The sequence below is a fragment of the Medicago truncatula genome, chromosome 1, assembly GCF_003473485.1.
Source record: "Medicago truncatula cultivar Jemalong A17 chromosome 1, MtrunA17r5.0-ANR, whole genome shotgun sequence".
NCBI classification, from domain to species: Eukaryota; Viridiplantae; Streptophyta; class Magnoliopsida; order Fabales; family Fabaceae; genus Medicago; species Medicago truncatula.
Genome location: NC_053042.1, coordinates 29,865,665 through 29,882,333, shown reverse-complemented (window position 1 = coordinate 29,882,333; position 16,669 = coordinate 29,865,665). Strand labels below are relative to the sequence as shown.

At 35.0% G+C, this 16,669-nt stretch overlaps 1 protein-coding gene across 4 annotated transcripts; it reads left to right on the top strand.

Moving 5' to 3' along the window:
• Positions 1-4: 4 nt before the first annotated feature.
• On the top strand, positions 5-16,615 carry LOC25483793 (probable UDP-N-acetylglucosamine--peptide N-acetylglucosaminyltransferase SPINDLY). 4 transcript variants are annotated; one of them, XM_039827223.1, is made up of 18 exons: positions 5-308; positions 911-1,325; positions 5,562-5,723; positions 5,847-6,022; positions 6,872-6,947; positions 7,407-7,535; positions 7,657-7,776; positions 7,866-7,934; positions 8,018-8,099; positions 8,537-8,631; positions 9,740-9,804; positions 10,530-10,728; positions 12,459-12,653; positions 13,340-13,434; positions 13,539-13,674; positions 13,774-13,991; positions 14,928-15,055; positions 15,573-16,615. In XM_039827223.1, exons 2-18 carry the CDS (start codon positions 921-923, stop codon positions 15,992-15,994), a joined length of 2,772 nt encoding a protein of 923 aa, XP_039683157.1. In that variant the 5' UTR covers positions 5-308; positions 911-920; the 3' UTR covers positions 15,995-16,615. The 4 variants fall into 4 exon arrangements, with proteins under 4 accessions (XP_039683157.1, XP_039683156.1, XP_013467958.1 ...); XM_039827222.1 differs by having other exon boundaries at positions 906-1,325; XM_013612504.3 differs by having other exon boundaries at positions 5-318.
• The last annotated feature ends 54 nt before the right edge of the window (positions 16,616-16,669 follow it).

Sequence of the window (16,669 nt, the reverse complement as noted above, 5' to 3'; positions counted from 1 at the left end):
AACATAGCTTAAAATTTACACTTTAGTTGATTAATAATGGTGGTATGATAAAAGGGGGCGAAGTAAAGTAAAGCAAGCTAAGAAAAAGCCTGCGTTGTCACTTTGCGTCCATCCAATTCCGATGTTGTAATCAACGAAACAGTCTCAGGTAGTGTGTGGACTCATCCTCCAAACGCCGTCACCGGAGAGGAAGAAGAGCATCTCAGCCACCACCACCACCACTCTTCACCGGAGGAAAACTTCCACTCTTCCTTTCATCTTCACCTTCTCTCCACCTCCACTTCAACAACACCAACAACAACTTTCTAGAACCTTCTCGTAAGTTCCCAAACCCTAGTTTTCAATTTCATTTATTTACTTTTTTTTCCGTACTTCCTAGGGTTTTAGTTTTTCTATTTTTTTTTGGATGAATTTCATATTCATTTTTTGGTATTTTATTTTGAAAAGTGCAATGAGTGCTCTCAGGGCATTGTTTAAGTTAATAAATATAAAATTTTTGTATTGAAAATTTCGGATTTAACTTTATAAAAGTTTAAAATTTATTGTTTCGGGCGCAAAATTTATACTTTTAGCTTTATTAATTAGTGTCCTTAGAGTTCTTGTTAGCGCGACCCTTTTATTTATATGTATTGTTGTGGTTGTTTGTATTTAGTATTAATTAGTATTGGAGTTACTATGAAAATTGGATTTTTTTCGACGATTTTGGTCTCTTTGAATGTGCGAGGTGCTGTCATTATAGTTCCTGAATGTATCGAAATCGCAAACTCCCTCAAGAGACTATAATGACAACGCCTCACACATTCATCAGCCAAAATGGCTATCTTCCAGTCTTTTTGGTCATTGGCATTGTGTTGATAAGAGTGCAAGATTATAACTTTGTGAAAAATGTTTTTGTTTGTGGGTAGGAAAGTGTGATTAAGATGGCTTGGATGGAAGAAAATGATGGGAATGGAAAAGAAAAGGAGTTAGGCGGAGAGAATGGTTTTTTGAAAGTGAAAGAACCATCTGTTAGTGCTGGTGGAGATGATACTGTTTCGGGGAAAAAAAGATCTGAAGTGAAAGACGATATTTCTTTCGCCAACATTTTGCGTTCGAGGAACAAGTTTACGGACTCTCTTGCTTTGTATGAGCGTGTTTTGGAGAGTGATGGTGGAAATGTAGAGGCTCTCATTGGAAAAGGGATATGCTTGCAGATGCAGAATATGGGTAGGCTTGCTTTTGATAGTTTTTCGGAAGCTGTTAAGTTGGATCCTCAGAATGCTTGTGCTCTCACACATTGTGGCATTCTTTACAAAGAAGAAGGTCGCTTGATGGAGGCGGCTGAGGTATGTACATGCTAGATGACTAGTTTTTTCTATATAATTTATTTTTTTATATATATGATGAAATAGCATGGTATTTTTGTTTTCTAATTCCATTTGTAGATGATACAGCAGTGCTTTTGCCACATGGAAAAGTTTTCTTATTCTTATATAAACCCTGTATTTACCCGACTTAGTGGTGACTATAGATTTTATTTCTTGATTGCGTCCATCTTACATAATTTTCTAGGCTTTATATATTAGATTGAGTGAGGCATATAATACGATTCTAATGAGTATGATCGGTTTCTGATTATGCCTTGAATATGTGCTTATTAATGTAGATTGTAAAGTCTTTTTTTAACAGTAGAACACATAGGAAACTTTTTGAACAGACTGATAAAAAATAGATTGAAGTTCTGTGAATTACTTAGTAAGGGCACTTGGTGCCAGCATCCTTGATATTTATATGCATAAAAGAATCGATACATTATTACATTTTAGTTTTACAAGACAACAATAAAGAGTTGAACTATTTCCTATGAATCTAATATATTCAACTATGCATTGACTCCCATAAATCCTGGCAATACATTATTGACTGTAATATTGAAAATATGCAAGTTACATTACATAAAAACCTAATACAATCAAATCATGTGGGGTTCCCTCGTAAATCCTTGCAGTGATATATGTTTGTCCACTTAGATTTAAATGAGAAGATTCTACATATCATAGCCATCATGGTGCCTGATTGCTTGTCCCCTTGATACGAGTTCAATACAGTGTTGATTATGTTTGTCCATACTGAAATCAAGAACCTGAAATAGTCATAGTCATGATTTACATACAAGTGTAGAGAATCTTTTCCTATCCACTTCCATTCAGTTCCTTAGTACCTATGTAGCGAGCAAAGAATTTTCTTCGAGGATTTGCACTATAATATTGAAGAACAGAATGGTATAGGATGAGATAGAATATAATAGAAACAAAGACAGGGGGAACCCGTTACCCACTCTTTCTTAACCAACAGACGTTTCATTTTCCCATATGCAGCATTATTGCTACTGGATAATAGATCTGCTAACTTGCTTTTCTTTCAGAACTTCCATGCAGTTCTTGACTGGGGAATGCATATACTTAGACTGCCAGCATACTTTATTTGATATGTTTAGGAACATAATGGATTAGACATAATGCTACCACGAATTGATTTTTTAGTGCTATTTATCGTTAGTGTCATGGTAGTTAAAAGTGGGGGTTGGTGTGATTGCACTTTCTTATGATTTTTCCATCCTTGAGCGATCCTGATTCACAGGAAAATCTTGAGTTTGTTGGATCGGTCGAGATTTCTATGTATGCTCATGGGATTGGTTGGTACTTAAATAAATTATTTTCAGGCTGGGTTCCGCGCACCACTTTTTAAAAACCCATGCTAGACTAAAACAGAATCCTAACCCGATTTCTCATTTCTTCTCAAGCCTACGCCTCATGCAACCGGCAGGCACCACCCACAGCCGTCTTCTTGCATTTTTCTTCAGATGCTTCAGCCACATGCGTTTCTTCCACTAGCTTCTCTACCTCAGCCCCTCTTGTGTTACAGCTTGCTTGAATCTCTCCTGCAAGCTCATAGGTTCTAGCTTCCTGCTGGGTGTTGCTCTTCTTCTTGTTCAAGATTCACCTGTTGCTCCCTGGTTGCTGTTTTACTCTTCAAAACTCTTCTCTTGTTTCAGTGCTTGTTGGGCTAGGTACGCGTGATTAGTGTTGTCAAATATCGGCCATGGCAGATTGCAGTGGTGGATTTTTTGACAACCACCATTGCCAATTTACGAAGTAGATGGCACCAGGGTGTTTTATGGTGGGCATGTCTGCTTAAAATAGCAGTAAAATGATAGTTTTTTTTGGCATTCCGCCGTGCTCTCCCATCCGCAATCAATGATATTGCTTATGAATGCTTTTTCTTATCTATGATAAATTTTTTTTTTTGAGTCTTGTCTATGAAACTTGATGGGCTTAATTTTTGTTAAGATATAGAATGAAAGGGAACTAGAGTTAGAGTAGTTAGAGCAACTAGTTAGTTATTTGGAAAAATATTTGTATAAATAGGAGTATATGCAAGGATAGATGGAAAAACATAGAGTAATAAAGCAGCGACTCTGTTCTAGAAGGGAAAACCTCTGGAGGAGAGAAGATGAAATCGCGAGCTTGAGCAAAGGAAAATTCTGCGGCTGTCTTGAATGGAGCTAACAGTCACGGTTGACCAAGTCCTCCTCCCATGGAGAGCCTTGTTGAGCTTAAGGAAATGCTGAAGCATGCGCTGAAAAGGGAGAATTTTGGCTGCGACCAAGAAAGAGCAGAGACTGCAACCCCTTTGATCAAGAAGAGTGTCGAGGGATTGGCATAACTAAGAAGTTGATGGTCAACGGGTGCAGATACACGATGATGAGTCGAACAAGTTGGAGGTAAAACCTTCTCGAGAGAAGACCTTGTCACAGCAACAGAAAAACATTTCTGAAGCAGATAGCCACTAAGAATCTTGTTCTTGGGCAAGGCAGAAGGGTGATGTGGACCATTCCATTGGCTTGGGTGTCATCAAGGCAAGAAACAAGGCTAAAATTATATCACCACTGAAAACAATGCTGGAAAAATAAGAAAAAAGCAGAAATCATGGTACGATTGTAGAATATGGAGATGACCCGTTTGTCAAGATCGAGACGGAAGTCAAAACTTGGAGCTGGCTGAAATGATGACTGAAGAAGAGAAACAAGAATCACAACCAAAACTGTCCGACCCAAAGCCGTTCTTGGAGGTTTTGGGGAGAACAAACAAAGAGGGGAAAAATGGGTATTGTGCAAGTTGGGTTTATTTTTATATTTCATGGGTAAGTCCCAATATGCTGATGGTCCCAATATGCCGTTCTTAAGCTATCCTAATTGAAGACCAACATTCGTTGGGCCTAATCCAAGGCACATCTAGCCCAATTCATAATCGGGCGACATGCTCATGTTTCCATAACACCTTTTATTTACTGACCAGGTTGTTCACCAAGTTCACTGCCAAGTTGAACTTGCCTCTATGGTGTTTGGGAAAGATTTATCATCATTGGAAACAACAGTGGTTTGGCAACTACTACAGGAAATTGCAGATTGATCGGATTCAAAAAGAATTTTGTACCCCTTTGCACCCAGCTGGCTTATCAACTTCACAACAGTGGGATCTCAGGGGAAAGTTTTATTTTTTCATCAACTATTAAACATGCTGGAATTTAGTATATTGCAACCTTGAGGACAAGGTTCTTTTCTAGGGGGTGTATTGTTAGGACATAAAATAAAAGGGAGTTCAAGTAGCAAACAGTTACTTTGAGGAATATTTGTATAAATAGGAGGATAAAAGGATAGAGGGAAAAGTATTTTGAACATTTAGTAATTGGTAATTTAGTGGCTCAGAAAGGGAGACCCTTGGAGGAGGGATCGCTCTTGGTTCCTATTTTGTAAAAGTATTCTCATTCTGTCAATAAAATTCTTCTTTCTTTTCAATTTGATTTCTGGGTTCCTATTCCTAACCATTGTGGCCCTCCATATCGCCCCTCTGATCTTATACTTGTCTATAAATATTTTCAACTGATGTCTCACCTTTTCCCTTAAAGATAATTTTTTTCCTTTTCATAATCATTATTAAATATAAAAGAAATTTTAGCCCATTAAAATATTAATAATTAAACAACTACAAAATAAATGTCTGCATTCTTGAATTTCATTATATTAATATCCATTAACTAATTATATCATTTTTATATTAAAATATATTTTAATATTTTTCAGTAGGATCTTGCTATCTGTGTTATGATTCTGTGATTTCAAATCTCGACTCTTCTTCCCTATCCCAAGTAAAATCGCAAAGCCTTGGTTAGGGCATTATTAGGTATGCATAGCTCAATGTAGATTTCCTTAGTGTCACATTTGTCCTTGTCCGTACCACAAAGTTTGACAGTTTACCTTGTTATACACTTACGCATACTCCCATGATAGCTGTAACCAAAGAAAATATTCCGATACTAGTTGATTTCAGAAGTATGCTAACAATTTGCGTTCTAGTTGTCAAGAAAGAGGAAGCATCTCAACTATACACTAAGATAAATATAGTATATATGAAGACACAATATCCCAATTACTGCATATACATGATTCATTGAATGTAGACATATGATGGATGATTCTAATAGAAGCTATCGCTGATAATCAACTGATTTTCTTGGAGCAGTCATATCAAAAGGCGTTACAGGTGGATCCTACATACAAAGCAGCTGCTGAATGCTTAGCCATTGTTCTAACGGATATCGGTACCAACATAAAGCTTGCAGGAAACACTCAGGAGGGTATTCAAAAATATTTTGAAGCTCTCAAAATAGATCAACATTATGCGGTAATTCTACCTCAATCCTTTTCCTGCATTTTTCCTTTTTATTAAATCAATTTTAAATAATTAGTAAAATCAGCCTTTTACCTGCATAATATGAATGTTTTTTCTTTCTATCTGTCCTTGCAGCCAGCATACTATAACCTTGGCGTGGTCTATTCGGAAATGATGCAATATGACATGGCCCTGAGTTTCTATGAAAAAGCTGCATCAGAGAGGCCTATGTATGCTGAAGCATATTGCAACATGGGTGTCATTTATAAAAATCGAGGGGATTTGGAAGCGGCTATTACTTGTTATGAGAGGTACAAGATATATCTAAGGCTTGCACTTCTCTTGACAAGCCAAGTCATGCTTGCAGTTTTTTTGTTTGTTTTTGTTTAGTGTATAACGATTAGCTTATTTTGTGTTCAAAGTAGCTTATAATCAAAATATTATCAAGAGAGCTTTTGGGAAACAATGTTTTTCCCTAAAAATTAAGGGTTTTTCTCTGTATTTTAACTAGAAGACGAGTGAAAATTGTATATAAAATCATGTTTTTCAGTAAGAAAAATGAAAACAATGTCAAAAAGCTAATTTAGTGCTTTTCTTAGAAGGTAGATATAATAATATTTGAAAAAAAGCACTTGTAAAGTTTTGTTGTAGAACATTTTTTAAGCTTGCTTGTCTTAGCTTAAAAAGGGGATTCTATAATAATACTATTTTTTTTTTGGAAGAAACAGGGTTGTTTGGTTTGAGTATTTTTACTGCTAAACTGTCCTTATTTTCATTCTGATTCTTGTTTCCCAAATTTTTACTGGGAACAGTGAAAACAGTTCTTTCATGTAAAATCTTTGAAAACATAAAAAGTGAAAACAAGAGGGCAGTTTAGTTATTAAAAGGAAAATACAGAAATGTAAACAGATAATGTATTCTCAAACCAAATAGCGCTACTATTTTTAGCTTTTAAGAAAAGGATGAAAAGACTTTCTTGAAGTTTATTTTTTTCAATTAACATAATTGTCATAATTTTTTTAGAGATACCTTCTAACTTTAAAAGAACACATTTTCTTTAGAAGAAGCACAAACAAATGGACTTTAATCTAATAGAAACATGCACTTAATGACCGGACGTATGCTGTAAGCGTTCATGATCAATTACTGTTTTGTGGCAGGTGTTTAGCTGTTTCACCTAACTTCGAGATTGCCAAAAATAATATGGCTATAGCTTTGACAGATTTGGGAACAAAGGTGATACAAGCAGTGCTATTTTTTTTTAGCAATTTTATATTTTATATTTTTGAACAGCTTTTAGCAATTTTATTGATATTGTACTCATGTATGACGTCCTCTATCTTTGTTTTTAAGATGAAAATCATGAAATTGAAATACTTCTATTATAAACATGAATAATAGTATAATGGTAATATAATTGAAATGATGGCTTCTAGGTAATAATAGTGCAATGGTATTATCAACACGAGTAGTAGTGCAATGTCCCTCTAGGAACAAATTTTAGGAAAACTCTTCTGACATGAGACGTGAGGTAGTGTGGTTTGTGTTTGTGAATCAATGTTCTCTAATTATTTATTGTCTATAGTTTTTCACGTGTACCTTTCTTTCTTTCTATTCCTCATGTGCAATGAGATGCATTGACAACTCGATCATTTTTTCTTGCTAACAGAGATCAGGGTTTCTTTTCATATATAGGTTAAACTGGAGGGTGACATCAACCGTGGTGTGGCATTTTATAAGAAAGCTTTGTATTATAATTGGCATTATGCTGATGCTATGTATAATCTTGGGGTTGCTTATGGTGAGATGCTTAAGTTTGATATGGTATGTCTTGCACGCACATATGTGTATATTTCTCGCATAATGCACCTGCATGTAATATATTAAGATACAGCTTTAATGTAGTATTAATTGCCGCTTTGGAAAATCTTTCTATACTACTCAGGCTATTGTGTTCTATGAACTTGCCTTCCATTTCAATCCACATTGTGCGGAAGCTTGTAACAATCTAGGCGTTATATATAAAGATCGTGACAACCTTGATAAAGCTGTAGAATGCTACCAGGTAATGACAATTGTGTCAGTTGTTTCAACCCTTGATGGGTTCATTGGATTGCATAGATTTTTGATAGCAGCATTTTTTTGGTATTGCAGCTTGCTTTGTCAATCAAACCGAACTTTTCTCAGTCATTAAATAACCTTGGTGTTGTATACACTGTCCAGGTAAGCATTGTTCGATTTTTGAATTTTGAAGTTGATCAAATGTCTTCAGTTGCTAATTTAATTATCTTCTCTAATTTCTCCAGGGCAAGATGGATGCTGCTGCAAGTATGATTGAGAAAGCTATCGTTGCAAATCCGACATATGCAGAAGCATACAATAACCTAGGTATTTTTTTTTTTTTATCCATTCTGATACATTAGTTGTTTGGTCATTGTGAAAATCATGTTTGCTGTCTCTTTTTTAATAGACTAGTTTTGCTAAAACAGTAAAAGTCTATTGAATAGTTTTATAAGTAGAAATATTCAAAGATATTGGCCAAAAAACTGGTTACAGAGCTTATGTTCTGCTAGGGAAGGATGGCAAAAGTTGCTGTAGTAATACACTATTAAATGTTCCATGCATTTAAAATAAAAATCAAGTAATTGTGTTTCCATTCTTTGCACAGAAACTTCTGTATGGTATCCTTCCTTTGTCTGAAGATTTTATGAAAACTTTGTTTCTCTTTGTATATGTTTACAAATATGATTTATTTTAAGGTGCCCAGTTGAAACCCTTACATTTGTTTTATGGTACACTTCATTTTTTCTATTCTTGTTATGCAGGAGTTCTTTACAGGGATGCTGGTGATATTGCTCTTGCAATTAATGCTTATGAACAATGTCTCAAGATTGATCCCGACTCTCGAAATGCTGGCCAGGTCTGGTGCACTATGGTTGAATGTCCTGTTCTTGTTAACTTGTGTGAAATTTTCCAAAGATTCTACGTACATCTGTCTAGTCATTGTTCATATAGAATGTGTATAGAAAGAATATGAAACTGTCATTATTTCTTAAAAGTTGCACCGGATACAGTGGAGTTGTTTAGAGAGACCGTATTGGTATGTTAACTTTTGAAGAACATTATTTCTATTTTTGGTTAGGATTTCTCTTGATCCTTCAACAATTACTCTGTTGTGCAAGCTGACGGGAAAATCATGCCACTCTAACTGATATTGAAGTGAACAGCAGATCTCTACTCATTCTTTCACTTCTTCTCCTTCATTTTGACTGCAAAAAAGGATGATGCACCGCTTTGAGCCGCGTTTGACCCGCATCGCACCACTGCATTGCGGTCTGCTTAGACCGCTTTTCACTTCTGACGCGCCGATGCGGCCAGACGCGGTGGTCGAGATTATTCCACTGCGCTATAGCGGCCGGCACGGCCGCTTTTTACAACAGAGGAATAACTCTTCTAAAAGCTTAAGCCAATAACTAAAAGTCCAAATATGGAGTTAATCACAGATGACCCTACTTAGCAAGGGCTTATAAATAAATGACTTAAGCACCACATAACCTCTTAAAATTGTCGCTTAAATTTGTATTGTAATTTTGGTCTCTTATGTGCCTAGACTTTCATTTTCACACACTTATACAATAAGCAACTTAAGGCTTCTCTCTGTCTCACTCCTTCCTCCCCCCCTCTCTCCATATATATGTATATTTGGGTATACCATGATTATATATTGAGTGTCGAGTAAGTAACTTTGTGCAATCTTCATCCCTCATTGTGAAATGTTCTGTGTTTCTTTCATGGACACAAACTTAACTGTAGGCTGAGTCATGTTAAATTCACATCAAGTTTTCTTCTTATTTTGTTTTGCTTCTCTCTATTGCTAATACTTTTTTCTTCTTTGTGACTAATATTGCTAATAATTAAGCATTAGAAAATTTGATATTTATATTCACATTGATTGTGATAGAAAGTGTAGATGATAGAAATTTTGTTTTTTCTAAAGCAGTTGAATTCTAACGTACCTTAATGCGCAGAACCGCTTGCTTGCAATGAACTACATAGATGAAGGAAATGATGACAAACTTTTTGAAGCTCACAGGTAGCAGCTTTCTCCTACGAACTTTTGTACTTCTATCTGTATTATTAGTTGCATTTTACCGAGTTAACTATCTATAATGTTTTATCAACTTCATTGATTCCTTTCTTTAAATTTTATGACATAGCATATAATTTTACTGTGTGGTGAGAGAAAATAGAACTTTAATTGATTTCCGGACCAACTTCATTGTTTTATCTTAATTGTTTGGTGACATGTAGTATAACTTCCTGGGATGACAAAATAAAAATACTTATCCTGTATCTACACGGTGGTGGTGGGGGAGGGTGTGTGCGGCGCAAGAGAGACATAATTTGTGTTTTTTTCATTAGCTGTGCCTGTTGATAATGTTGTTTATGGTGATGGTTAAGAAGAAAATAAGTAAAAAATGGTTAAAAGAAAAATACTTCTCTTTACCAGCTGCCTATTAAAAAACGAATGGTTGTATGGCATACATAAGCCATACCTTTCTTCTTTTAAATCACAATGTCGGCTTATGTAAGCATAAGCCATAATCTTGCTTTATATTTAGAAGTATATTTTTCTTCATGTTGTCTCCACAAGTAACGTTTTTATGTGATCAATGAAATGCATGGTTTATAACTGGTTGCAGTTTCAATTGCTAAATTTTGTTAGCCATAGTATTTTTATCCGCCGCAATTTGCTTTATGTGAAAAAGTAGAATGACAATTAGATTTCAGTCTTATCAAAATAACATTTCCTTTCAGGGATTGGGGTTTGCGATTTAGGAGGCTATATCAACAATTTACATCATGGGACAACTCAAAAGATCCTGAAAGGCCTCTTGTGATAGGATATGTATCTCCTGATTATTTTACACACTCTGTGTCATACTTCATTGAAGCTCCCCTTATCTACCATGACTACGCCAAATATAGAGTGATTGTTTATTCAGCAGTTGTCAAGGTATCATTTACAATCCATGCGTGGGAAATCCTTCATATATTTCTTGTTCTTTTAATACATTTGGTAAATTTTCCAAGGTTTTGCGTTGCGTTTATTACAGTAGCTGCTTGCATAATATATTTTCCTGTGCAATCTAAGAATTAGAGGTTAAGTTTATCTGTACTCCACGGCAGGGACTGATTTTTTTTTTTAGTTGGTTAGCTTTCAAATTTGTTATGACTTGGATGTTTGTCTTTTTCGTTTTCTTTGATAGTAGAGATGTGAAACAAATATTAGAGGAGTTGGAGACTTTTTTTTCATGACAATGTCTTGTGCTCAGCGGTTTGAGAGCTTTTGGAAGAGAAAGTTTCTCAATCTTTGCGGATGATTATAGATCTAGGAAATTGATTTCTTTAGGAATGGTAGTCACCTTTTTTGAAGGAAATGTCACTTTTCAAGAATTTGCTTCTGGCCCATAGCTTCATATCTGTTGTGAGTCCTGTTTTCCGACAGTTAATTGGTACTCCAACATAGGATTGAAACGTACTCCCTTCGTTTCCTATTTTTTTCTTTTTTTGAATAGAAAACGTTAGTATTTTTTTCGCATTTACATAATTTTGTTGTTCCTATTTATCGTCGTTTTCAAAGTTCAATGCAATATTAATTATAGATTTGTCAACAATGCCCTTATTTATTGCAGAGAGAGAAATAGATAAAATGGAATCATAAATGACTAGGAACTGAGGGAGTGTTAGATATACTATGTATTTTTAAGTTGTAGTTCCCTATTCTGGTTTCTTGTTTAATTCCTTCAGAACTGTTATGCATGAGGTTTCAGTATTATAATCTTACAGTTTTCCAATTAGCAAATATTCAAATAAGTTTTCTGGAGAAGCATCTACTTTATTATATTCTGACAGTTGGCTTGCTGAATTGGTTTGTTGGGAATGCTGAAAATATGTTATACTGCTTGGTTGGTAATCTTGTTGCCATTGGAAAACAACCTTTAGTTGTCGTAAGCATTGTATGAAGTTGTTAGTGGTATTCTTTTTGATGATAGAGATGATTTTTTTTGTTTGTTGCTATGGACATCCATTTAAACTGGTTCTCATACGATATTTTGGATCAAGTGTTAAAAGAACTTTATATTTCTATCGATTATTGTGGTTTACAAATGCTCTGGAGAAGCATCTACTTTATTATATTCTGACAGTTGGCTTGCTGAATTGGTTTGTTGGGAATGCTGAAAATATGTTATACTGCTTGGTTGGTAATCTTGTTGCCATTGGAAAACAACCTTTAGTTGTCGTAAGCATTGTATGAAGTTGTTAGTGGCATTCTTTTGATGATAGAGATGATTTTTTTTTTGTTGCTATGGACATCCATTCAAACTGGTTCTCATACGATATTTTGGATCAAGTGTTAAAAGAACTTTATATTTCTATCGATTATTGTGGTTTACAAATGCTCAGGCTTGCTCTTGTAAATGCAAGATAAGCCATCTGTAGTAGCATCACAATTGGTCTGACCGTTTCCTAGATCTTGCCATAGAAGGAGCTTTATAGCACCGGGTAGTTTATGGTTCCTCAGGCTTAGCACGACACAGAGTCTTCAATATAATTTATCTTGACATAATTATAATTGTTATTGTTAACAATCTAACTGAGGTTTCATAATTTGTTTTCTGTTCAATATCTCCAATTCTCCATTTGTTTTTCCATTTTGAAATTAATTTTCTTTTGATGTTGCAGGCAGATGCAAAAACCATTCGGTTTAGAGAGAAAGTCATAAAGAAGGGTGGGATCTGGAAAGATATTTATGGGACTGATGAAAAGAAGGTTGCTGATATGGTTAGAGAAGATCAAGTTGATATTTTGGTAGAACTTACTGGTCATACTGCAAACAATAAGTTGGGAATGATGGCATGTCGACCTGCTCCAGTTCAGGTATTTTTAACGAATCTGCATGTATGCTTTTTTCTATTGTTTTTCAGCTTACAGATTTTCTTATCCTTGCTTACTAAATATCTCAGATATGGTTTTCCTTTTTATATTCCAATCTCTGTTTAGTTATATCAGATTTTTTTTTTTGTGAAAATGCAAATTAGTTTTTTTTTGTGTTGCATATGTTGGGATATTATATCTGATTTCTTCCGAAGTATATTTCTGTGAATTAATGTGATTTCCGTGTAATTGAAACTGGAAGAATTCTTTGACAGTAAATTGAAACTGGAAGAATTCTTTGACAGTACTTAGTTTAGCCTGGCTAATTGCTAGTATATATTCCTAAAATGGGATAATAGTTAACTTGTTGATTAGCAATATTAGGCAAGAATCCAGAAGTGAGATTCCATTTATGTATAATATTCAAAATAAACTTACATGAATAGATTTTGATGTCTATGCTCTTGTTTCGATCATACACACTCTTCTCCATGCACGTGCTAAATCTACTCACTAAGCAAGTGATATGTCGTTGCATTTATATATTCATGACAACATGTGTTTTTTTTTCTTTTTTTTTTTTTCTGAGCAAAATCAATTACGACAATATGTGTTTTACTCTCGTTAATGTGCTGAATATATATAATTTGATCTCTGCAACATTGCAACTTATATTGCTTGACATGCAGGTGACTTGGATTGGTTATCCCAATACTACAGGATTGCCTACAATTGATTATAGAATCACCGATTCACTGGCAGACCCTCCTGAAACAAAGCAGAAGTAGTTATCTTCTTGATTTTCCGTACATTCTTGTCATTGATCTATATTTTTCTCTAATACTACTATTGCTGTTCATTTTCTCAAGTTATGTTTCCTGTGTACAGGCATGTTGAAGAGTTGGTCCGATTACCAGATTGCTTCCTCTGTTACACTCCTTCCCCTGAAGCCGGTCCTGTTTGTCCAACTCCTGCTCTTTCCAATGGTTTTATTACATTCGGTAGCTTTAACAATCTTGCCAAGGTAGTGCGTGTTAAAATATTATTGTTTACATGTCTGTTTTGTATACAAAGAACAAATTATTAAAGATGGGTGCTGACTTATATTATTTTGTTTCATCAGATTACTCCTACAGTATTGAAGGTTTGGGCAAGGATACTGTGTGCAATTCCAAATTCTCGCCTCGTGGTAAAATGTAAACCATTTTGCTGTGATAGTGTTAGACAGAGGTTTCTTTCAACCCTAGAACAGTTGGGATTGGAACCACTACGAGTTGATCTTCTGCCCCTCATTCTTCTTAACCACGATCATATGCAAGCTTATTCTCTGATGGACATCAGGTAACATCTATTTTTGTATTCCTTAATGTTTTAATGGTCCTGCCTGAATTCGTTTTGTTTTACAAACAGATATTGGTTTAATGTTGGCTGTGTCCCGTTATTATGCGCAGCACCTCTGTTTTATCTGTTCTCAGTAATTTTAACCTTTTTCATATCCTTGATGCGGATTGGATATGGTTGTGGTGCAATACAAAATCAATTTTTGTAAACCTGAAATATTTGACTCAACTAGGATTGTAGTATAATTTACACGACAACCTATGCATTTGGAACTTACAATGAAAGTTCTAAAAAAATAAAATAAAAAAGCTCATTTAGTCAAAGATGTTTCTGAGGAAAAGTTCAGTGAAGTCAAACATATTCTAACTCTTAAAATACATACGCATCCTATAATTCGGTGATTCACTATTTATACCAAGGTCGGTTGTTTCTGATGCTAATTACTGAATAGCATGGAAACTTAAAATATAAAATTTACACACATTGGAATGATTATTTGGGAAACCAAAGATCTCAAATTTATCCTTTGCTGGCATAGCTCTTTCACATTTCATTGTCAGAGTAGTCTATCTATGTAATGGTACCTTCCTTGAAAAGTAACATATGAATATCATATTGAATAAGAATAGTGCAATTGAAGATGATTTACAAATATAGGATACACATTATTTCTTGGTTGGTTTATTGAGTGTGAAACGCATTACGAAACAACTACTTGCACTATTGTTCTGCTTATCTTTTGAACTTTTTATTAGATGCTCTCTCTCTCTCTCTCTCTCTCTCTCTCTCTCTCTCTCTATACTTATGTTGATTTTAATCTCGTCGTCAATCATGTTTGAGGATTTACAATATTTTGATTACGATTATAAGAACAGAATTTGTGTATGTTGAATGAATTGTTTTATTACCCTTTGTAAACTGTTCTTTCTTTTGTAGTTTGGACACCTTTCCATATGCTGGGACAACTACGACATGTGAATCTTTATACATGGGAGTTCCATGTGTTACAATGGCCGGTTCAGTACATGCACACAATGTTGGTGTTAGTCTTCTTAGCAACGTTGGTATGGAATCTACTTTAATATTTGTTTTTGATGTCGACTTTAATATATTTTGTATTACTATTACTTCTCAATAGCCGTTTCATGTTTTACTTTGTGATTTTATAGAATGCCTTCTAGCACGCCAAAGCAGTGCCTGGCTAAAGTCAATGAAACTTACTGACATTTTGACACAGAATTCATGTCCAACTTATTTTGTCACATTAGTAATTGTTTTTCTTTGGTTTCTTATGCTTTTATTGAAATTAACCTTTTTTCATTATCCAAAAAAGAGTTTAACAGCCAGTCTTATCAAAATAAAAGTTTTTCTTAAAATAAATTGATTTATAAAAGTTATTTATAGAACAGCTTGTGACTACATTTTTTACATATGAATTAATTTATCACCTTGGCTTTTTCTCGCTATGTTGGGTCGACTATATAGTTAGTCAATGCTATTAAATCTTGTCGCATTCTACCTATAGTTTTCCTTAGTCTCCCTCTATTTCACTTGCTGAATATCTAACTTTTAACATTTCAGGTCTGGAGAATTTGGTTGCCAAAAATGAAGATGAATATGTTAAATTGGCCATGAAGTTAGCGTCTGACATTCCAGCATTACAAAACTTGAGAATGAGTCTCCGAGAGCTCATGTCCAAGTCCCCTGTCTGTGACGGATCAAACTTCATCCTTGGTCTAGAGTCAACATATAGGAATATGTGGCGCAGATATTGCAAGGGAGATGTTCCTTCTTTGAAACGCATGGAATTGTTAGAACAGTCTGGTTCTGCCGATAAGAACTCTGAACAAACAAGGGTCGTAAACGTAAGTGAGGGCAGCCCTGGATCTGTCATGGCCAATGGATTCAACTCATCTCAGCCACCAAAACTTAATATTAACGGATGCGAAGAAAATGGTGGGTCGTTGAAATTCAGCAGTAAGCAGGGAGTGGTGGGTCCTTGAAATACAGTAGCTGTAAGCAGGGAGTGGTGGGTGTGAGTTGAACTTCATGAGAATCTTTTGCAGTTTGTAGTGAGTGGTTCAAGGGTGTTGAACTGTATTATAGGTGGAGTATTAATCTGGTATTGTATATTGTGGTTACTAATGGAAGAGGCTTGCAGGAACCATAGCCTCACAAAAAGTAAGCTTTCCATAGATTGCCAATTTTTTTGGGAAAGAAATGTAAGCAATGGTTATCAAATTGATTTGTCTCCTCAACTGCTGTGGATACGCAGGGAGGCGATGCTGCTTTAAATGGTATCCTTCGATAGCTGTAACACGTCTTTTTCCCTGAATTATAGCCCAAATATCGGTTATAGCGGCCATTAACAAATCACTAGTTTGCAATATGATATTGAGTACAAAGTGATGTCAAATAGTTGGTTGCTTTAGTGCTGCGGCGTGGTAGAATTTAAACGACAACAATGATTATAGTAGTTAGGGTGTAGATTGTGTAATATTTATTTGGGAAATGTTAACTTGTGCCCTTGGGACATAAGTTAAGAAACTAAATCTAGAAGGTTTTTCTTGGAATTTATGCATTCAATGTCTTGAAAGTTGCAAAAGTTATCCTTTTAATATGAACTTTATTTTTTATTTCCATTTTAAGCTCCTTAAGGGCATAAGTTAACATGACCC